This window comes from Dipodomys spectabilis, unplaced genomic scaffold, assembly GCF_019054845.1.
Source record: "Dipodomys spectabilis isolate Male_0828 unplaced genomic scaffold, ASM1905484v1 ptg000089l, whole genome shotgun sequence".
NCBI lineage: Eukaryota > Metazoa > Chordata > Mammalia > Rodentia > Heteromyidae > Dipodomys > Dipodomys spectabilis.
This window is the reverse complement of record NW_024870766.1, coordinates 1,310,486-1,333,480: the sequence shown is the minus strand read 5'-3', so window position 1 is coordinate 1,333,480 and position 22,995 is coordinate 1,310,486. Positions and strand designations below refer to the sequence as shown.

At 37.3% G+C, this 22,995-nt stretch overlaps 1 protein-coding gene across 1 annotated transcript in view; it reads left to right on the top strand.

Annotated features, from left to right (window-relative positions):
* The first annotated feature begins 1,207 nt into the window (after window positions 1-1,207).
* The window catches only part of Asb4 (ankyrin repeat and SOCS box containing 4), a 44,177-nt gene continuing 22,389 nt past the window's right edge, over window positions 1,208-22,995 (top strand). The window contains exons 1-2 of the mRNA XM_042684765.1: window positions 1,208-1,533; window positions 11,336-11,635. Coding sequence (XP_042540699.1) covers window positions 1,347-1,533; window positions 11,336-11,635 — 487 coding nt within the window. The 5' untranslated portion in view covers window positions 1,208-1,346. The remainder of the gene's footprint in view (window positions 1,534-11,335; window positions 11,636-22,995) is intronic.

Genomic DNA, 22,995 nt, shown 5'->3' with positions numbered 1-22,995 from the left:
GACTTATATATTTAATATATAAATGTATGTATGTTACATGTGATAATGTATAAAATATGTTTTGAATATTACATTTGACCCAGTCCTGGCTATCATTTTTCTAATTTTAAGTGGTTATAAAATAAAAATATGACTGCACATTTTCCTCTCCAACTTTTTGCACTGGAAAATTTAAACTTACCAAAAATCTGAAAAAAAAATTAGAAAACCATACATCATTCACTGTATTCAGCAGCTTTTAATTTCTTGCCACATTTGCTTTCCTATACACACACACACACACACACTCACCTGTACATACACCCCATGCCCCCCAGACACACACCCCATACCCACACACACACAGGTATACCCCAAACACATCCACTCACTACCTATCTACCTGTCTCTTTAGCTGAAGTATTTTAAAAGAAGTTTATGATATTGGGAGTATGGCTCAGTGGCAAAGTATGAGGCTCTGGATTTGATTACTATTACCATAAAAAGAGTTTAGACAGCATGATAATTCATCCTTTAACTCACCACTTAAACAGAGTATTCTTCTACATTACTATCACGCTTTCATTACACCTTGAAATCAGTAGTTCTATATTATCAAGTAACAATTAGTCTGCATTTGCACTTCCATATTATTTCAATACAGTCTTTTCAAACTAACTTGGGGAAAAAATATAAAATTCAATGAAGTTTATTTCACTTGTTGTACTTAGCAGTTTTGTCTTTTTAGGCTCTTAAAGAAACAAAAACCTAGAACACCCCCACCTCTACTTCCACCCCCATATTCCCATCCTGTTTTTGTATTCAAGTCTAGGTTAGTGGAAAATGTTCTGTTTGTTTTCAAACGTGAGTAACCCAGCTTGAATTTGCAGGCTCATATTACAAATTATTATAGGTTTTTAGAAGCACATGTATCAACAACTGCAACAAATTTTCCTTTTTGGCTATTGGTTAGTCAGAGCAAGTCACTGGATCTCCAGCCAGGCACCAGATGTTTTTTGTTGAGAAGGAAAAAAAAGCACATTAAGAGCTTTTAAATCTTGCATTATCACTTTGATCATATATGAAATAATAGTGACATTTCATGCTTGGAAACAGAGCCTTCCTTCATATTGACAATATATTGCTGAGTGGATTAACTACCACACAACCACTTTAAAGGACCTGAAAATACAGTCACAGCCAAGAAGGATATTTTGAAGTTTGAAATGATCCTTATATAAATAGAACAGATCAGCATAACTTTGGGATAAAATTAGCCAACAGTTTGTGGACTCTTCAGTCTGTGTCTGTTTGCTGGGTGCTGCTCTCCTGATAAATCTCAGCAAGGCTTTCCGAGGGAGCAGAGGATGGAAGGCAACACTGCCCCTATCACTAAATCCGGAGCTGCCAAGTTAGTTAAGAGAAAATTCCTGGAGGCACTAAAGTCAAATGATTTTGGAAAATTGAAGGCTATTTTAATTCAAAGGCTAATAGATGTGGACACAGTTTTCGAAGTTGAAGATGAGAATATGGTTTTGGCGTCTTACAAACAAGGTAATGAAAAAACATGGGGTGTAATTGTAAAATTGATAAAAATGGATTTTTTTAATGAACTAAATCAGTAGCTCTTAATGTTTCTTTAAATGTTTATATAAAAATTATTCCCAATTTTAATCTATGGTTTCTTTTTAAACTAGAATGCATATGGGTTATATATATGCATGTCTTTCTTTCTCTATCTGTATATATTTCTCTGTATATATATTTTACACACACACACACACACACACAACATTCTACACACTTGTATCTTTTATTTTCTGTCTCTTCCTCTGTACTTAGAATTTGGAATGCTGGACAATCATATTTAGTAACGCAACCATGTGTTTGTAACTTTTCTAATTATGATAGCATAGAATAAATAAAATCTCTCTAGATTATGGTTAAGCGAACTTAGACCTTATCTAGACAATTTGGTTGGGGACATGCTGTTAATTTCTCTATAATCAGCCACTTAAAGATATATCATTTCTATGTTTATATGGATAAAAAGAGGATTTTATTTCACTATTTGAAGGGTTAATAAATGGAGAAATCTATGCCGAAGGCACCTTGATAATCTTCATCATTTTAATGAGTTTCAGTTCAAGCACAAAAGCTAAGGTCAGAAAAACCAAAAAGTTAACTTTTTTGCTCCTGGCCTGAAATAATAAATCAAAGTTGTACAAGTGCTTGGTGCAAAGTATCAGCTTTATACAAAATGAAGAAAAACAAAAATATGAATGAAACTGTTTTTAGTAAGGGATTTTTTTTTTTTGGTCCTAGAACATATGCTTAACAAATCAGAAATAAATTCACATGCTGATTCTAATTTTCCAAGTCAACTAGTTAATAGGGGAACTTGAGGAGTCAGGCCATCTGGTGAGTGGGCTGCAAACAAAACCCTGTTCAACATCACTTCTGTTTAAATAAATTAGATGATAAGCTCTTGTGTAGCACATTCAGAGAGAGAATGCGTGATTATGTTTTATGTTTAAAAATGTTTTCTCTCCTATATAAAACTATTAGTGCCACCGATTTCCAGACATAAATACTAATCATCTGTTTCTATAGTAATTTCACTAATTTCTGATAGTTATAAAGGAAATATAAGTTGAGGCCAATTTCTTACTGTGTTTGTGATTTGTGCTTGAGGGAGTCATCATAAGTTGGCATTGCTGTTTGGATTAAAGGATAAAAGAACATATATATATATATATATATATATTATATATATATATATATATATGCACTTTTTAAGGTTGATAGAAGCTCTGTTAAAAAGAAAAATCAGATATATAATTAGGTTGCTTTTATCTGCTGGCTTTGTTTGGTGAAGAATGTCTGAATGCTAACTGCATTTAAAAGTTGCTGTTATTTCAAAACTTATATTTGTGCATAAGGTAAAATAAGTCAGATCTGGGTCAGTGAGTAATTTATTTGACCCTGAGTCACAAAGACTGCCTTTTCTCATTTCCTGCGCAGCCAAGTTGCACAGGTCCTGCGATGATTCTGAGATTATGAGAAAGGAACTTTGAGATGCAGCTTCTCAGGCAGCAGGGTGTTTTATTCCTTCTTTCCTTCTTTCTGCTTCTAATGATGTCATCACCCTTGAATGAGAACAAATATATTTTTTAATTTTCTTGTCAATATGAGCATTTATAGTTTTCGTAGAGCTGAATTTTCCTTCACACTAATGGTGTTTTCAGCGTTTGGACTGTGGGATGTGGCTTGTAATTAGGAGGTAGCAAAACACAGAGTCTGAGTAAAAAGGAAAAGTTCTAGTCTTATGTATGCCAAGTGGGTGTCTACCCAGAAATAATAGGACTTGTGGTCATATCTTCAGGGTTTGCACAGGGAGTCATTGTTGTGTGTGTGCACACAAGCACATGGGTATGCATGCACACATGGGCATGTGGAAAGGCAATGTCTGTTAAATAGGAACATGGATAGAAGACTGTCTCTTTAGTCTTAAAGCTCCATTTGTTTTCTTGGAAGTTACTGCTGATATTCTTTTTTCACATCACTTGCAGCCTAACTACCAGTCCTTTCAATATTAAGGTGGAGAATGGAAGGATTGCTGATGAAGTAAATCTTAACCTAAGTGATCATATCAACTTCTTAACTCACAAAGGAATTCTTTGTCAGCAGAGTAGCTGGTTAGTACACTAACTAGTCAGTGAGAGCTTTTTGAATGGTTCTGATGAATATTTGTATAGATTATAAAGTCTTTGAGACTTTATTCAATAAAATCAGACCTTTTGGATATTGAATACTTGTACAGACTGCTCTTTGATGTTTAAAGTATGTTTTAAAAACTCTGCAAATGAAAGTGAACAAGAAAAGTATACAAATCTTTGCATGTAGCTTGATGAGTTTTCAACAAGCAAACAAGCTTACATAACTATCATCTACACGGAGAAACTCAAATACTGTTTACTTTTAAAGGATGAAAACCTGCAGCTTCTAGTTGTTTTTGGCTTACTAAGCATGATGATGTGTTAAAACTTTAGCAAATAGAATGTTCATTTTGAATTTTCTTTTGTTTCTAATACATTCTGTATTTAGTATTTTATTATCCCGAAAGAGATTAACAGTGCTACAATCAATTCCCACTTTTAATTTCCTCTGAAATATGCTGTAACATTTTTCATGGGACTTTGAAAAGGGGTTGTATTTTATTTCTAAGTATAGTAAGTCTAGGCTAATATGAAAATTGGTATGGAATTCTTGGAAAGGTTTCTTAGACCTCCGCTGGCAAGAATATCAATTTAGGTTCTAAATATTGTTCCACAATCTAGTAAGTAAATCAATAATTAAAAATTGACCTCATGAACCAATATGCATTTTGTGAGGAAGATAAAAGAAATTGGAAACTGGATTTTACGTCTGCCTGTAGTGCTAAACTCCTCAGGGAGAAGCTTTTCCCACCAGCCCAGCAGAACCAGATTTAGAAGCTAGTCCCCACAGCCATAGTCCTACGGTGGTCCTGTGTAAGCGCCTAGCAAGGGTTCTTAAAATTAGACAGATCTTGTTTCATAGTTTCAAGTTATTTTAAGTTTCATAATCGATCTTCAGGTAAGATCATATTGTATTTTTTTTTAAAAAACAAACCTTTCTTATTCCGTAAAATAAGGAATAAAAAAAATGTGCCTGCTGGCATTTGAGAAACCTCCCAAGAAATAGCTGGCAAAGATATGTGTTTTAACAAAACAAAACCAAAAAAAAAAAAAAAAAAAAAAACAAAGCAAAACCAAGTTAAGGAAAGTAATGCTTACCAGACGACCATTTTAAAACAGGAATGGCATAAAGCAAACACAAATATATGAATGATTTTTTTTAACAACCAGATACAATGAGCACTTGGATAGTCAAAGGATATCCGGATATATAGTTGACTCAGAGACAAGGGGACAATATGTAGAGTGAAAGCAAACTGGAAAAAAATCTCTGCGTTAATTCCCAAGGTTCATCCAATCTGTTTCTCTGGTGGCCCACAGAATGAGCAGTATGAGCAATGAGTGTAAAGAGTTGTACCTACAGTTTTTCTAACTATACGTTTTGACTCTCAGTTTTGTGCGCTCTGACTCATTAACAATACAAGCAGACCATCATACTTATCTCTTTGGTATGAAATGCTTCACTCAGCAAGGTTAATCGGAGTCCTTTTATCAATCAGTTTAATTCACTTAAAGTACTCCATTTATGGCACATAACCTCAGGTTCCTCTGTGGTAAGTCATTTTTAATTAAAATAACCAATGAATGATTTCCCTTGAAAAACTTTCTGGCAAGTACTCTAGCTACTTCACTGAGTAGCATCTGCTATCCAAATATCACAAAAGCTTTTATTTCCAGTCTCCTAATAAATATTCTTTATCACCTAATTTTGTTTCCTTTGCCAGAAATTTGCTTTCCTGTGATCTTATAACCACTCTAAGGGTTCCTTTCCCTCTCTAAATGCTAAGTTTTTGCTTTTCTTTAAAATTTTGCATGTTAATCTTGCTTTCCTTTTTCCTTTCCCAGAGGAGACCTAAAAATACTAGATATTAAAAAATAATTAAGAGTGGTGTGTCAGTCTATAATCCTCCAGGACTCTGCAAACAAGTAGACACAAGCAGAGTAAATGTCTGCTAATCCAGCCATGAGCAGTGTGTGCTACCTTTGGCTGTAATGACAGGCTCTGCTTTTGTGGCATTTCCTGGGCTTAGATTACATTGTAGTTGATAACTTTTTCAGAGCCCTGGCTTAGCTGAATTTTTACCAGAGATGTGTACATTCTTCCCAAACTCTGGAACAGAAGCAGCGCCATCTTCCGGAAGGCAGCCAAAACGCCTTATTAATGTTTCTTGTATCCTTTTTTCTCTATTTCTTTACCTTATTTCTCCAGAGTGAGCTTTCAACCCAGCCACATAATTGTCTTTCTTTGGTTTCTGCTTTAAATTCAACTCACACAAAGCAATACTTGGGGAATGAGTCTGCATATTTTTTGAGAGGATAAAACTTCTGAGATTCCTTTGGAACTTTTAGCTACAAGCAATATCAGCTTGGAAGTGAACTTCGTAGCTTTAAGATCATAGCTTGCTATGTGGGAGTTTTAGGGGGACTGAGTGTGAGAGTTTGATCTCTGTTAGCATTGATTTTATGAATAAAGACATTTTACTTAACCTACACCAGACAAATTTATACATTTGCCCTCAGCTGTGTAAGGCAAGCTTTGCTGAGATACTAAGTCTCCAGCATGCAGATAATTAATGACATTATGATGTGACTAACATAAGTAGATTATGCATGAAGATATGGGGAAAGTAAAGGTGAATATAGAGATTATGAATACATACAGGTGTGACTTGTATTTGAGCCTTTCGTGTGGGATTTGTATTTGAGCCTTTCGTGTGGGATTTGTACATAGGGAACGGATCTGTACTTTTCCATTCCCTGAAGCTAATGCTCTTCTGAAAGCAGCCATTGCTGAACTTAGCCTGTTACGTGGAGCTGGATTGTGGGTGACTTATACTTAAAGTGTGTGTGGGGGACAATCGCTTCTTGCCACATCTACCCAGCAGCTCCTCGAAGGAGGATACTGTCTCCCACTTCCTGATACCTCTGTTCTTTGTGCAATCTGAGCACAAAGGTAGGACAGCATGGCATGAGCAGGGTAAAGTCAGGGTCAGGGGGTGGGGGGGAACTATTGAAAGGAATATTAAGAAGAAATCACACTGTAGGCCTGAGAACCCTGGGAAAGGATGATGCAAGAAGAAAGGAGAGTGTAAAGCAGTACATCTACCGATTGCTTAACTGGGTTTCTAGCATTCTGTGACCATTGGTGGATATATCTGAGGGACAAATTCTGATTCCTTGACACAACCTGAATCAACACTAGCCTGTTAATGTTAGTAGGTACAGCCTCATCTTCCATGTTGAGATCACTTTATCCAATGGAGGACCTGATTTGGTCCTCCATGAAGATAGGTGTACTTATGTCTATACAAGCTATCTGCTGAGCTGGAGGTCCAGCCTCATTTTAAAGCCATGATTATAATTCACATCGCCCCTTTGCCAAGGGTTACTCTTTGCTCAGTGCAGTAGGCTTTCCTATTCTGCTCGTGACTGACTTATCCAAAAGCCCTTTCCCTTACATTGCAACCAAAGTTCTGCAGCCCAGCTTAATGATACACACCACCCTCTAGTCTGTCTATTCCTCTTTTTCTCCTGTCAGTTCCCAGGGTGGCATTAAGGTACCTTGTTGTCCCCCAACCTATACCCATGCTAAGCTAGGAGAAGTGTGTTGTAGGCACAGTTCCATTGTGAGGACTGGCTTCAATCCAGGAGAGGGTGGCCTATGAATCTGGTTACCAGCTAATGATTATGATTATAAAAGACAAGGGCAAAATTGACTGAGAAGCCAAGGATTTATATCATAAGCAGGTAGGAGAAATTCTTCAGGTGCTGCTGGGAATTTAAGAGCAAGAAAAAAATATCAACAAGCAACTGTATTTCCATATCAGAGATGTGACATATTATACATGAGTTCAGGATCTTCTTCCTTTCTTTGTGATTTGCAAAGCAGACTTGGAGTTAAACCTGCTCTGCTTCCACAAAGACAAAGATAGATGGAACATTCACACTGCAGATATTCTAAGTTGGACTAGAGCAGGTGACTGATGACTTTAGCAAGCTGAAAAAGTGGCAGTTTTCTCATACGAAAAATAAAAGATTTGGACTGGGTAATCTTCCCTCTAGTACTAGCATTGTGTGTTTCTTTGATTTTACATCAAAATAGTGTTTTCTTCATCAGCCCTCGGCTGCTTCCTTCCTGAAATCATTTTTCTTCCCATTGCAGAAGCAGGCTGGGCTTTCCAATCAGTGGCAGCACAGAGCTACCTGATCTTCACTGCTTATCAGAGCGTGGAGCTTCCTCCATGGTTTTCAGATCTGGAACCAGCTTCTCTCCAAGACAGAAGCAATTGTTTTCACAAGTTGCTCATTGAAGAAACTATTTAAATGATAATATATTTGTATTAGTGTGATACACTCATTATCAAAAACAAGCTGCATGCCACGTACCTTATGGTTTTAGTGTACACTGTGACTAGAAGTGTATGAACACACCACACCACTTTATTGTGTGCTTATCTCTCTTCACACATGCTCGTATACACAAACATTAGTAGTCTGTGCTTGATACTTCCTACCTCAGACTGAATCTGTCGACCCAAGGACACATGTAGCTCTGCCAGGAAGAGCACACAACCAAATACTATCTTCTCAGTGACCAAGATAGCAAGCTACTATCTTAAACTTAATTCTACTGACTGAATACAGATGCATACATCTATTAAGATACTCCTGAAAGAGAATCCCCATCTAAGTCCAATAGCCCATTAGCCTTAGTGTGAAATAAATGGAATTCTTTTGGAAGAGTAGATTTGGGTCAGGGAAAATGTGGGAAGAAGAGAAAGCAAGTGAGAATAGAATTCTGAATAGAATTAAAAGAGAGAGGCAGAGAGGGAAGGAGGGAGTGAGAAAGGGAAAGAGAAACTAGATGAAAGGATGTGCTAAAGAAAGACAAATTTTGGATTAAGTTTATTCATTCCTGTGTGATAGATCAGTATTATCTGTAACCCTGTAAATGGTATCTTTAACTTAAATTATCCTGGAGAGAGAGATAATGATTTAGTTTAGTTTGTTTGTTTGTTTGTTTTCTTAGAAGTAAAAGCCAACTGAGAATGTAAGGTCCTGAGTTCAAGCCCCAGCACAGGAAATAAAATAAATAAAAAATAAAACTAAATAATGCATACAATAGAAGAACTCAGCAACAAGTATATTTATGCCTTTGACTCCCACTCCACATATTCTTCTGGGAAGCCATTACTACAACCAGTTTCTTGTTCTAGGTGTTTAAAATATATTTGAAAAAAGAAAAAGACAAAGCTGGGCATTGGTGGCTCACGCCTGTAATCCTAGCTGCTCAGGAAGCTGAGATCTGAGGACTGAAGTTCAAAGGCAGCCCGGGCAGGAAAGTCTGTGAGACTCCTATCTCCAATAAACCACCAGAAAACAAAAAGTGGCGCTGTGGCCCAAATGGTAGAGTGCTAGCCTTGAGTTGAAGAGCTACAGGACAGCACCCAGGCCCAGGGTTCAAGCCCTACAACTGACTATATATATATATATATATATATATATATATATATATATATATATATATATATATATATACTTGTATCTTGTATAATATATCTAATCTTCTGTTCATTTCAGTCTACATAAAACTGCCTGCTTCCTTTTAATAGCCATTGAGTATTCACTTGTATACAGGTTCTATAATTTACTCTTCTATTGATATAAAATGAAGTTATTTTCCATTGTTTAACCTTTGGGAACAATGCTGTAGAGTGTGCAAACTCTTCCATGTGGGCCAGGTTACAGAACTGACCACCACAGGATAGCCTTTCATGGCATGCACTGTGAGCAGCATTCACTGGAGTCTGCAAAACCGTGCCCCTTTGTGGCACTTCACACATGAGCCATTATACTTGTAGGGGTGTCATAGATGTGCTTAAATGGGAAACTTCTAAGACCTGATCACCAGGCTTACTTTTTTTTAAAAAAAAATGTTGGTCATAGAGCTTGAACTCAGAGTCTGGACACTGTCCCTGAGCTTTATTGCTCAAGGCTAGACCTTTAGCCACAGCACCACTCCCAGTTTTCTGCTGGTTAATTGGAGAGAAGAGTCACAGATTTTTCTGTTTAGGCTGGCTTCAAACCACAATTTTAGTCTCTTGAGTAGCCAGGATTAGAGATGTGACAGGCTCACTTTTAACGTGGTCCTCATCTACAGACTGTCCTGTAGTTGCTCCTCACTCCTTGTACAGGTTGGTGCCAGAAGCAATCATAATACACTAGATTCATTCTGATATCATGCAATCAGTGAAGCATACAACTTTCACTTCTCATCTTCTGAGTACTGGGCTTTTATTAATGTGGTTAAGATTATATTAGTATTTTGTCAGTTCGGTTTACCTGTTGGCTCATTTTAAGAGTACTGTTAACTCAAATCCCTCCCTAGGTCTTCTCTAAAATAAATGACCATTAAATCATATTTGCTTACTTTATACTTTTAAGTGGAATTTTTACAGCCTAAAAGCAAACTTTTGATTCATTCAAATTTAAGTTCATTTTGTTATTTCATCCCTAGAGTCTCTCTTAGGCTGCGGTGCTATTGCTATAGCCTTACCCATCATCATGTCCTCTTTCTCTACGGAGTTTCCATTCCCCATTCCATGAGTTTAAATGCAGTAGCTCATGGCTTGTGTTTGCACGAGAATTTTATAAAGTCACCAGAGCTATACTGGTCAAATATGGCAATTAAAAAGGAGGGAGGAAGAGGGGGGAGGAGGAGGAGGAGGAGGAGGAGAAGGAGGAGGAGGAGGAGGAGAAAGGCAAGGAAGAGGAGGAAGGGAAGGGGAAGGGGAGGGAGGGGGAGGAGGGGGAGAAGAAAAGGAGAAGAAGAGGGAGAAGGAGGAGGAGAGGAAGAAGAGAGAATGAGAGAGATTCCAACATGTAATGGAAAATATTTATCTAAGCTCTCAGCTCTAGGAACAAATTCTTTTCTTTTTTTGACTAATGAATGTGTTCATAGTTTGTGGGCATAGTTAAGTGTACCATACATCAATTAGGTTTTCCTGTTTGCCTTGGCTGTAATTTAGTTGTGCAGGACGTAACTTCTATTTCATGTGCTTCTCTTACTTTTTGACTTCTTTTCGTTTTCTTTCCTGACCCCGCCATGTTATATTCAAGACATTTTAAAACAAAACTTACATTCTTTAAAATTTTTTCATTTGCCTTAAATTCTTCTATGAAAAGAAATTTCATATAAATCAACAGGCAAACACAGAAAAAAATCTTGATGTGACTATTTTTTCCTCCCTGAATTTCTAAAGGTTGTACAAGAAGGGTTACAATTTAACACATCCCGTGCTTCTTGACAAGAGTCAAACTTCCATCATTCTCTCCTATCCCATCTGCTCCTTCCCCCATAAATTAAATACCTACTATGGCCAGCCATAGTTGGCCATGCTTGCCATCCCAGCCCTCAAAGGCTAACGCAAAAAGACCAAGAGTTCAAGGCCAGCTTGTAGTGGGTCCTTGTCTCAAAACAACAAGAACAACTAAAATCTTTGCGCTGAAACTTCTGAGCTGCCTTCCTCTCAATTTTATAAATTTGATCCAAATAAAATACTTTGTTGAAATCCTCCTAAAACCAGGAGCCATCCTAGGATAAATAAGTTAAAATTCCCTTCTTCTTCATTTTTCAGGTTATTGGTTGCCTAGTTACAAATTAAAGTCTTCCTGGGCAACAGGCTTGCACATCTCAGTCTTGTTTGGCCACGTGGAATGTCTCCTGGTGCTTCTGGACCACAATGCTACAATCAACTGTAGACCCAATGGGAAGACTCCTCTCCACGTGGCTTGCGAAATGGCCAACCTAGACTGCGTGAAGATCCTCTGTGACCGTGGTGCAAAGCTCAATTGCTATTCTCTGAGCGGGCACACAGCTTTGCACTTTTGTACCACACCAAGCTCCATTCTCTGTGCTAAGCAGCTGGTGTGGAAAGGTAAGCCTTTCTGTTTGCACAGTCATGGTTTCAAGCCTTGGAGATTCCCACTCAGGCAATGGGATATATGTTATTTATACTCCTGTTTTAGCCTAGTTCAGGGGCCCTAAGTTGTGTGTGTGTGTGTGTGTGTGTGTGTGTGTGTGTGTGTGTGTTCACCTATGTAAAATGAAACAGTCACCTAATTGAAGCTTTCAAACTAAATACCTTTACATATATATGTATATACACACATATATATATACACATATATTCACACATACAGACATGTATATACATACACACACATATTTATAGGTATACACACATGCACATAGGCATATATAGTTAGTTCTTTTAGCTGAGGTCGTTCAGGGATGATCTTGGAACCTTCCTATTTTTTTTTTTTTTTGGTCCAATAGTGGGGCCTGAACTCTGGGCCTGGGCGCTGTCCCTCAGCCCTTCAGCTCAAGGCTAGCACTCTACCACTTGAGCCACAGTACCACTTCCGGCTTTTTTTTTTTTCTGCTTATGTGGTGCTGAGGAATCGAACCCAGGGCCTCATGCGTGCAAGGCAAGCACTCTACCACTGAGCCACCTTCCCAGCCCAACCTTCCTATTTTTTAAGTATGGGAAGTATAACAATTTACTAATTTCCTTAACAAAATATTTACTTAGCTCCTGCTCAGTTAAGAAATGAGATTAATACAGTATGTTCACAAAAAATAAAAATTAAAATTAAAAAAAAAAAAGAAATGAGGTTAAGTAAGTGAAGAAGAGAATGTAATTTCCTCACTCAAAAGAAAATATAGTCCAGCAGGGGATATAAGCATCAACAAAATTAGTTCTTCAGTATGTAAATTCTTAAATATATAATTATAAGGAAGAAAAGTTCTATGAAGGAGGAAACAGGAGTTATGAATGAATGTTAGAATGTTAAGGGTGAGCTATTATAAAATGAGTAGAGACTTCCTTAGGATATAATGTGTAACCACAAGAATGAGGAGGAAGGAGGCATTATACAGGAACTGTGGGAGAGGAGTCGAGTTCAAGGGCAAAGTGCAAGGGACCACAGGCTTGGATTACTAAACAAATGGTCCTCAGTATGAAAGGCTTAGGGTTGGCTCAAAAGGACAAGAGGGCAGAGGCTTGTGCCGCAAGGTAATATTGTATAGGATAAATGGCTCAGGGCCTTCTGATGGAGGCCAAGGTGTGAGGATTGAAAATACACACATTGAGAGTTTAAAGCAAGACAATGACTTGGTCTGTTCACACCTTCATTCTTGAGTTATGCAGAGAATGACCGGAGGAACGCAGGAATGGGGCAGCAGACCAGCAGGGAAGCTGCTGCCAAAGTCTAGGGGTCTAGGTTGATAGAGGATGGGGCCTTGCCCTCAGGGCCAAGCCAGATAGGAAGAGAGGAATGTGGAAACAGAATTCATAGGATTTGGAAAAATCCCAAACTGATGGATTCGCATGAGAATCAGGGAGAGGAGTAAAGGATAAGTAGGTTCAGAGTTTCATTATCAAGTTTTAGGGAAGGGGCAGATAGTAATATTGCTAACTCTCTCTCTCTCTCTCTCTCTCTCTCTCTTTCTCTCTCTCTCTCTCTCTATCTATCTAATTTTTCATTGTGTAACCTAAGGAAAAAGCATGCATGTGATAATAGATGCAAGATTAGCATTTTTTAAAAGTCAGGTTACCAAAGTCCAATTTTCACACAGAAGGATCCACAGCAAAATTCATTATTTTTGAGAAACACTATTTTTTATGAAACCATCAGCATAATCATCTTAAAAGTTCTGTACTACTCTTTGGGTCTTTTTTTTCTTCCCAAAGCCCTCTAACCTCTGTGATTTCCTGACCCTATAGTTGGCTTCCCCCCAAAAAATGATCATATAAGTTGAATTATATAATATTTGGGCTTTTGACTCTTATCTTCCAGTAATTATAATGCATTTGAAATTCAGCCATGTGGTTGCAAATAAATCTTACTTTATAATTTCCTGAGTATACTTGTAATGCAGTACATCTACTTGCCAATAGAGGGCCACTTGGGATATCCCTAATTCTTATCAATTCTGAAAATTAGAGAAAAAAATACAGCTATTAACATTTACATACAGAGTGTTATATGGATATGCCTTATTTATTTAGGGCAAATACCCATGAGATGATGTGATGAATGGTTAATTTAGAAGACACTACAATAAAAAGTGGCTATACAAATTTGTATTTCCACCAACAATGTGTGAAAACTCCAGTTGGTCCCCATCATTTCCCAAACTCAAATATGTGAAGATATTTAATTTTTTGTAGCCATCTAATAGCTATAACTAATGTCACATTGTGTTTTCAGATAGAATTTCCCTATGATATATTTTCATGTATTTATTTGCCAACAGAGATATTTACTTTGCTGTTCATGTCTTTCTTATTTGCTTTTTTCTTTTGTCACTCGTGGGTATTGAACCCAGGGCTTGGGCACTGTTCCTGAGCTCTTTTGCTCAAGGCTAGTGCTCTACCACTTTGAGCCACAGCTCTACTTCCAATTTTCTGGTGGTTCATTGGATATGAGTCTCTGCCCTGCTTGACTTGGAACCAAAATCCTCAGATCTCAGCCTCTCGAGTAGCTGGAATTACACCAGCACCCAGCTTTTTTTTTCTTAAATAGGTTATTTGATTTCATATTATCGAAAGGGTTACGTATTATTGTTCATAGATATAGTTACACATATACTGTTTACATACTTGTCTTTACATATTCTAGATACTAATCCTTTCTTAAATATGTAGCTTGTTTTCCTTTTCATTTTCTTACCAGTGATTTTTCAACTTTGATGACTATAATTGCCATACTATTTCCTTTGCCCTTTATGTTTGAAGAAATCTTTTCCTATATCAGGTAATAACATTTTCTCCTAGAAAATTTATGTTGTACAGTCACCAATATTACTGAAAAAATGAAATATGTATATATCTAATAAAACTTTAAATTGTACTATTTTCAAATCATACAGGTACTCAAAATAATGTTGTTAATAATTGTTGTTAAAAGTAATAATGTTGTTCATGGAAGGCACAGTATGAGTGTACACACTTGTAATCCCAACTAAGTAGGAAGTACAGATAGGAAGTTTTCCACTGGAGGTTACCTCTCTGCAAAAGTGTAAAGCCTTTGTACAAAACAAAGTACATAAAAGAAAGACCAAGATGTGGCTCAAGTGGAAGACCATGAGGCCCTGAGTTCAATTCTCAGTACCTGCTGGGGCTGGGAAGGTGGCTCAGTGGTAAGAGTGCGTGCCTCACATGCATGAGGCCAGGGGTTCAATTCCCCAGCACCACATAAGCAGAAAAAGCTGGAAGTGGCGCTGTGGCTCAAGTGGTAGAGTGCTAACCTTGAGCTGAGTTGTTCAGGGAAAGTGCTCAGGCCCAGAGTTCAAGCCCCAAGACCATAAAAAAAAAAAAAAAAAATTCTCAGTACCTGCAAAAGGATATAAAATTGATGGTTGACATGAACACATTTTAATGAGAAGAGTATTAACAGGATGGATTCATTTTTCTAAACCTTGTACATGACTATGAATATCAAAAAATAATACTTCAGTAATACTTAAAACAATCATATTTTATATCATAGTTTATGTTTAACTCTACCTAGTTTCATAAAGGTAAATCTTTTACTTAAGTTATTTATTTGTAGAAATGCATATATTTATACACATGTCTAATATGTATGGAATACATATATATATATATACACATGTATATATATATATAAATATATATATATATGTTTGTATAAATGGTACTTGGCAAATAGGAATCAATAGAAAAGCAAAATCGTGGGTCACAATTCCTGACTGGCCTTTCAGGGACTTCAGGAGTCCTGAGAACATGAATAGAGTTTTATGTCATCTAGTGAATGAATGGAGACTGTTAGGTTGGCGGCCAGTTTCATGTTTCCAGTCTGGTAATAGAGCCAAGGACTGAATTTTCTCTGGGATCATGTCATAGTCACCTTGGGGGAGAAATCATATACATCACTTGGTGGCTGGACAGAAGGAAGTGAGACAGCACACAGACAAAGAAAATAAGCCAGGCTAACATTAAACTCAGGACCAGAGAGGTCCATTAGAGGAAGAAGCAATGCCATGGCAACTGAAAACTGATGTAATTTCATTTGCTCTTTAATGGGCTCTTTGTAGAAAAGTGCTCTTTGTGGAAAAGGCTAATTGAGTCCAAAAAATTGCATGCAATTTTCTCTTAAAGGATTTTTTTCTCCTATTTTGTCAGTGTTGCACAGCCTGCTTTGTCCCCTTGCTGGATGTGTCTGCTATTTTTCTGTTTTCTTTTCTACTTAACACCCCCCATTTTCTGGCCTTTGTTTCCTTTGGTATTAGTATAATGGCAATCAGTAACGAGGGCTTGTTTACCTCAGTGCAAACCTCTCTCTCTTTGCATCCTGCATCTCCTAGCATGGAAGAGTCAGGTCAGGGTTAGTGGGCTGCTAAGCTGCATATTATTATTCTACTTCTTCCTTTTTGTAAGAAGAAAATGAAAGCTGCTTGCTTTACTCTGCATGAAGCAAATCCTGACAGTAGGAGGAAAAACTGTTACTGCAGAAAAAGCCATAAAAATTCAAATGTTTTCTATAGAATGTAGCATCCGGGTAAAACCATGCCCTTTAAAAGACTGTCCTCTGTTACTTAGTATGACAGTGACACAGTCATACAGCATGTTAGGAAATTCCTTGTTCAATGAAGCGGTATAATAAGGCAAGATGTCACTGGCCTTCACTTTAATCAAGAAATAGATCTGCCTGTTGGACAGACCATCTCATTGCTTTCCATTTTTTTCATTCTTGTGTTATATATTGGCATAGCCCAAGTCTGATCATCTAATTCATTTGAAAATCATCCTGATTTCTGCTACATCTCTCATTGTTAGTACCTATGACACCAGGATTTGGATTTTTGTCTTGGAGTTGCTATTCCTTATTAAAATTAACTTTAAACAAAATTGCATTTCATTATATAACTTAAAAGTGAGACTTCTTGCTACATACAGGAAGAAACAGTAATCAGCAATTGTAAGCAATGGGAACTGCTGACCTTTCCCTGCTCAGACACTTTCAGCTAGCAGAAAATGCCTCCTAAAAGCTTTGTCTTCTGGTCACTGATTTTTTCTAGAAGCTCTGTCTCTCTAGTCATCCTGCAATGAATGAGAAAACTTGAAATTAGTTTGGAGGCCATATTTCATTTATACCCTGACAGACAGCAGTTTTGTTTTTTGTGTTTTTTTTTTTCGTTGCAGCTCTTAGAGAGGGCCCAAGCAAGAAATCATCCTACACTTTACAAAACACAAGCAGCCTCGAGCAGTGTTGGGGAGTGTTGGGGAAAGGCTTATGGTCTGTTTAGTGGTAGAATGTTCAAAGCATCCCTGTTATGGTCAGGGCTGAACAAAAGCTGGCCACCACTCTCACTGGGTCCCTTTAGCCCTATCCGGAGGTCCTTACCCATACAAAGAGAAAGGAGAAATAAATAATGTATGAAGAAGAGTGGAAAGAAATAAGCAAAAACTGCCATTGTTTTACACAATACATTTGTCGACAGAAAAAAAAAACCCTCAAGAAAACCTATCCTCAGATAGTTAGAATTTGCCATTGAATATTGCAGAAACACTTGATTTAAGATCAATGGACAAAAAAAACCAATTGCATTTCTGCATATTAGAAAAAAGCAGTTAGTGACTGAAATGTAAAAAAAGATATATTTTATCACAGGAAACTCAAGAGTTGTTAAAAAAATACGCTCAATAAAAGAGGTAGAAGATATATAGAACTGCTTGAAAGATAGTAAAAAGGTAAGACTTCAGGTTGATTGTGAAAAATATAGTACTCAATTATTACCTCCTCAGGGGCAACTATTTATTTGCTTAATCAGATTTGTTGGATATTTAGACCAACTATGCATAGAAAAGGGAAAAGACAAAATAGCAATCTAAACAATGTTTGTTAATGAGTTGTTTGGCTGAAGTGCAAAGAGGGAGCACCTGACTCATTTCCGCCATCACTCAGGATTGTTCTCACTCCCCAGCCCCACAGCACACTTACATGCTAACTAGGACACTTACAGCAAATCAGGATGACAAGGATGACAGTGGCCTGTTTTCTCTGCTTGATTTTATTTATTTTGATTTATTTTATTTCCATTTCTTTTTTGCTTATTTTCTATATACTCATTGCTATTTTTAACTTTAAAACATTTGCCAACGTTTGACATCTTTTAAGATGTCAAACTCCCCCTTTAGAAAGCGACTGAAAGATAAGAAAACTAAAAAAGTAAAAGTATATGTCCTCCCTTTACAATATCCTCCATATATTTCTTATCTTTATATATACACATATGAATAAGTACATATCTGTAGACAGATATACATCTATATCTATCTCTACCATATTTTACCTTCAAAATATTTCCTTAAAAAAGAAATATTTAAATATTTTAAATATTAAAAAAAAACAAAACAGTAAATGAGTGTCTATCAGCTTCATTTTTTTTAGGTCTTTTCTGGAACCTTCAGCCCCCCACTTCTAGTGCACTACTTTCACCCTGCATATTATTCCATATTATTCCAGACATTCTCTTTTCCTGTCTTCTATGCTGAATTTTTTGTTTCCAACATCTCAAGTCTTCTTAAATTGAGACTACACATGTGGAGCAAGCAGTGCATGGATTTTGCCTTGATTGGCACAGAAGTCTAAATTCATGTTTTGTTTTGTTTTGTTTTTCTCACATGGAGCCCTGCATCATTGCTTCTAGTTTTCCAACATTGCAGCTGGAAAATCTGAAGCTGTTTTTATTTCCTCTATCTTTATGTGTAACCTATTATCTTACTCCCTGGGGAACTTCGAGTTTTCTTTTCCTCTTGCATGTTCTGAACTTCCACATGGATCCATCTGCCTTGGTGAGTTTATTTTCCTCCACTGTTCTGGCCTGTTCAATCCCCCCAAACGTTTGTCTATCAATTCCCAGACATATTCCTGAATTACATTCTGCACAAATTCTTTTCTTCTGATTTCCCTCTGCTATCTTATTTGAATATCAGACCTCCTGGATAGTTCCTCTAATTACCCTACTGTGTCTTTCCTGTTTTACATTTATCTTTATGTTCTCCTTTCTGAGAGATTTACTCCAGATTGTGATTCTTTGTTTTTATTATGCCTATCTATTACATTTTAAGCTTTCCTGAGCTGTTTTATAATGCTTGGCTATCTACTTGTGCCTAAGGTGGAATGGCCAAGTTTGTTGAATAGCACCTGTACTGTAGGGGTATAGGGTAGGTTCTTCATCTGGGAAATCTTTGACATAATCACTTGAGATTTATTTGTTTATTTAATTTATTGATTTTTTAAGAAAAAGAATGATAGTCAATGTCTCAAAAGAAAATAAAACTGATTAGACTTAAGGAAAGATTGCTGACATTCCAGGTATTAAGGTATGGAGCAAAGACAGAATGTGAATACAATATTGCTGCTGTCTAGAGTGTTCTACTGTCTTTTCTTTGGTAAACCAAAATCTGCTCCTATAAAGAATTTAAGTTTAGACTTCATTTATGAAGACCATTCTTCCTGAATTCCTTCAATGACTATACTTTGAGAGCACATTATAGTCTTCCTTTTTCACACTTACACTTTATTATTTGATTAGTGTCTGCCTATAAGTTTAATTCAAAAATGGATGGAAAATTGACTTAGAGGGCATAGATTGCAGAGAGGAGAGAGGAGGCATCGTTTATAGTGTCAGGATTCTGTGAATCTTGGGAAATAGATACTAGAGAGCAGATTCCCAGTTTTGCTATAGCCAGAGGCAAAGGGAAGAGAATAGGTAAAGAAATAGAGCTTTGAGAAAGTCTCCATTTGAAGGGAGAGCATTTACCATGTAAAGCAAAACAGGAGGATATTGGATAAGGAAAGGATTAAAGACTTGAAGAAAGAAAGCAGTTTGAAATGGTTACTCTAGAGCACTAGGAAATAAGTGAGGAAAAGAAGCATTGGATTGCTGAGTGTTCTGGGGTTTTCATAACTGACTTTGTGATGAGAGCAGTCTTTGTACAGCTGTAGCACCCAGTCGCTTGAGTGCACTGACTGAAACCGTAGATAATTAGGTTCCCTCACGATTAAGGTCACTCTTAGCACTGATACATTTATGAGGAAATAGAAGGAGGCGAAGGTTTTAGCAGTAGGGTTTTTGAAATGATGGCATATGGAACAACTGGATGTGGGTGGGGAGAGGAAGGTCAGAGACCACACAGAGAAATTCACAGAATGAATGTAGCAAGCAAGCTAAAAGGCATAAGGGATGAGCAGAGAACTGGGTGTATAAATGAGTGAGTTTTGGAGACTCCTAAGTTTCAGGTAATGCCTTAGTCCTGACATGACCGTGGTGTGAGTCACAAAGTTGGGCTGGAGGAGCAAGTCACTGAAGAGAATGAGATCCCAGGGTATTGGGTCTTCATCCATACCCACAAGAATGGCAGGGATTGGTATTCAGAAGTAGAATGTGAATCAGATACCACAATTTTCAGGAGCTGATGGAGAGATAAATGTATTCTGGAAGGAGGCTTGGTGGTATAGCTGAAAAAAAAAAAAAAGCAGAGCCCTAAAGCAACAGGGGTGTTCTTTTATTTATTTATCTTTCCCAGGGAATTAAGGAGTAATTGGACACAGCAATGGGGAGTCAGATATATGGAAAAAAAAAACACCTCTATACTGCAGCTATATACTGCAGGCCAGAGTTAAACATCCTGCATCTGTTGTTTGAGCTTGCAGCAGAGCAAAGCTAGTTTGGTTGTCATGGTGACCAACGCCATGTCTCCAGGCTCATTAATCCTGTGTTCCAAACTAAGCACTTAGCAATAGCTTCTGAATAAATGCAACAAAGCTCTGCATACTGAAAAGGGCACATTCATGTTAAGCAGGGGAAAAAGGTTTTCAATTTCATTCATTAAACTTGAGTAAATAATTTAATATCTCTGTGCACCAGTCCTCCAAGCTAATGAATAAGGATAAATGCTTAATGGAAAAATCTAGCTTAATAAAGTTAGCAGCATCAGCTCCACATATACAGGAAATTGATGTTCCCAGTAAAAAATGTATATGAAGAGGAGAATGGGAGGGAAAATAACATATATTAAATGTCCACCATGGGGATAGATCAGGTGTGTTAAAACAAAATGTCTCATTTAATCTCAGCAACAACCAAGTAAGGAACACGTTGTTGACATTTTTATAGATGTGGCATCAGAAACTCAGAGAACTTCAATGAAGTCTCGGTTCACACAGCCTGTCACACTGTGAGCAAGCTGTTTCTGTTTGGTTGGAGTTCATGATGATCTTGCTGTCTTGCTGGAAATTGCACACTGAGCAGCCTTCTGAGACATTTTACTGATTAAAAAATGTAGAAGAAGAGTTAGTGTTCGGGTGACACAATAGGAGAGGGAAGTCCCATTAGCTTGAAACAATTCATCCTGTGAGATGTTTTTACAGGTTCTAAAAAAATTAAGGGAAGGCAGCTGAATATATAAATATATGTTTAATTAAAAACGTGGAAAACATCCCAGGTTTCTTTCAAAATATATTCCCACTCCACTATCATTTCTCCCCACTCTGCAATTCCCTAGCGTAAGGAAGGCAGCCTCTCAGCCTGGAAGCTAAGTTTTCCTCCTCAACAGCACAAAACCTCTGTTTGGATTTTCTGAATTTCTCCAAGGCAAATCAGTGGAGATAAGTAATTGAAGAAGATATATTAAACATTCCATTCATTCCTTTTCCTTAAAATTAAACTCTTTAATTAAAAGCACTCCTTTGATCAATTCTAATTTTTGCCTCCAGCAATGGGATATAGCAAGGTGTAAAATAATAGGAATAGCTAGGTGCAAGCAAGTTAAATGTCCCAGTCACTAAACAGTTTTTCTTTTCCTTTTTCTTCATCTCGCTTTACCGGTAAGACTATTATGGTCTATTTTCTCCCATTTAAGTTGCTTAACCATGTCCAGACTATTCCTAAGAGGTTTTTCACAGCGGAAGTAATAATGACAACTTTTTACTCACCCCTCTCCCCCGCATCAGTATTACAGACTTCCTTTTCTCAACTGGCTTTATTGGTTTCATGTCCCTTTAGCGAGAACCATACGTGTGACATGTGTGCTAAGTTTTTAGCCTAGGTGTGCCATCTTTATTTTATAACTACAAGCATATGAAAGTGGAAATTGAAGGATGACATTTCCTTGGGCCTGTACTTCATTTTTTTTCCTATCAGCACTTCTCTCTCATTTTATTTTTCCTTCTTGCTTAGAGAATCCTGGATCTTATTATCCTCTGAACATTTTAAACACCGTTTAGCAAAAATATATTAAGTTGAGAAACAGAAATGGAGTGTTTTCTCTGTAAGCTCCCTAAGTAATAACTTTTAGAGATAATCTTATCAATTTTAGAAGGAACTCAAGGGTCCAGGATTGGAGGTAATTGTTAAATCAGACAAGAACCTGAGGCTCCAATCACAGATCTCCATTAAGCAAGCCAAGGAAACACACACATATTCAAGATGCAAAAAACATCAGAAATGAGGCAAGAAAATCAAGCCTAAGACAGCTTTTTAAAAGTTTATACTGTTTAGTAGGCCAATAGGAATGGATTAAGAGTGGACCCTTCTCTTTTCTAAGAGAAAACATGCTTGGCAGTCAGAAGAAGTATTATCCAGTATCCATGACAGCCACTGAGTGGTGACTACTTTTAGCATGTATAGTAAGGGAGACTCCTGAAAACAAACCTCTGGAGCCTGCTTAGTATTCCTAGCCTTTATATACTTTTGGTTGTAGAAGGGTAGTAGCCCTCAGAAATGTTATGATCAGTAGTGTTATTATTCTCTCTCTATCTCTCTGTCTCTGTCTCTGTCTCTGTCTCTCTCTCTCTCTCTCTCTCTGTCTCTCTCTCCTCTCTGTGGTACCAGACCTTGAACTCAGGGCATTGAGATCTCACTTGGCTCTTTCTTTCATGGATGGCCCTCTACCACTTGAAGCATACCTCCAGTTGGCATTTTTGCTAATTACTTGGAAAAATGTTTCTTAGACTTTTCTGTTCAGGTTGACACTTTGAGCTGTAATAATCCGATCTCAGATTCCTGAGTAGGTGGGATTATAGGACTGAATTATTATAGGACTGAAATATTTTTTAATGAAGAGCATCACACCAACCAAAGAACTATAGTAGGAAGCAAAATCACGTCTGTAACCCAGGTTAGGTCAGGAGATCCCTGAGGAAAGAGGCAGGGCTTCATACTTGGTAATACCATGCTCACTTTAATCTTTACAATTATGCC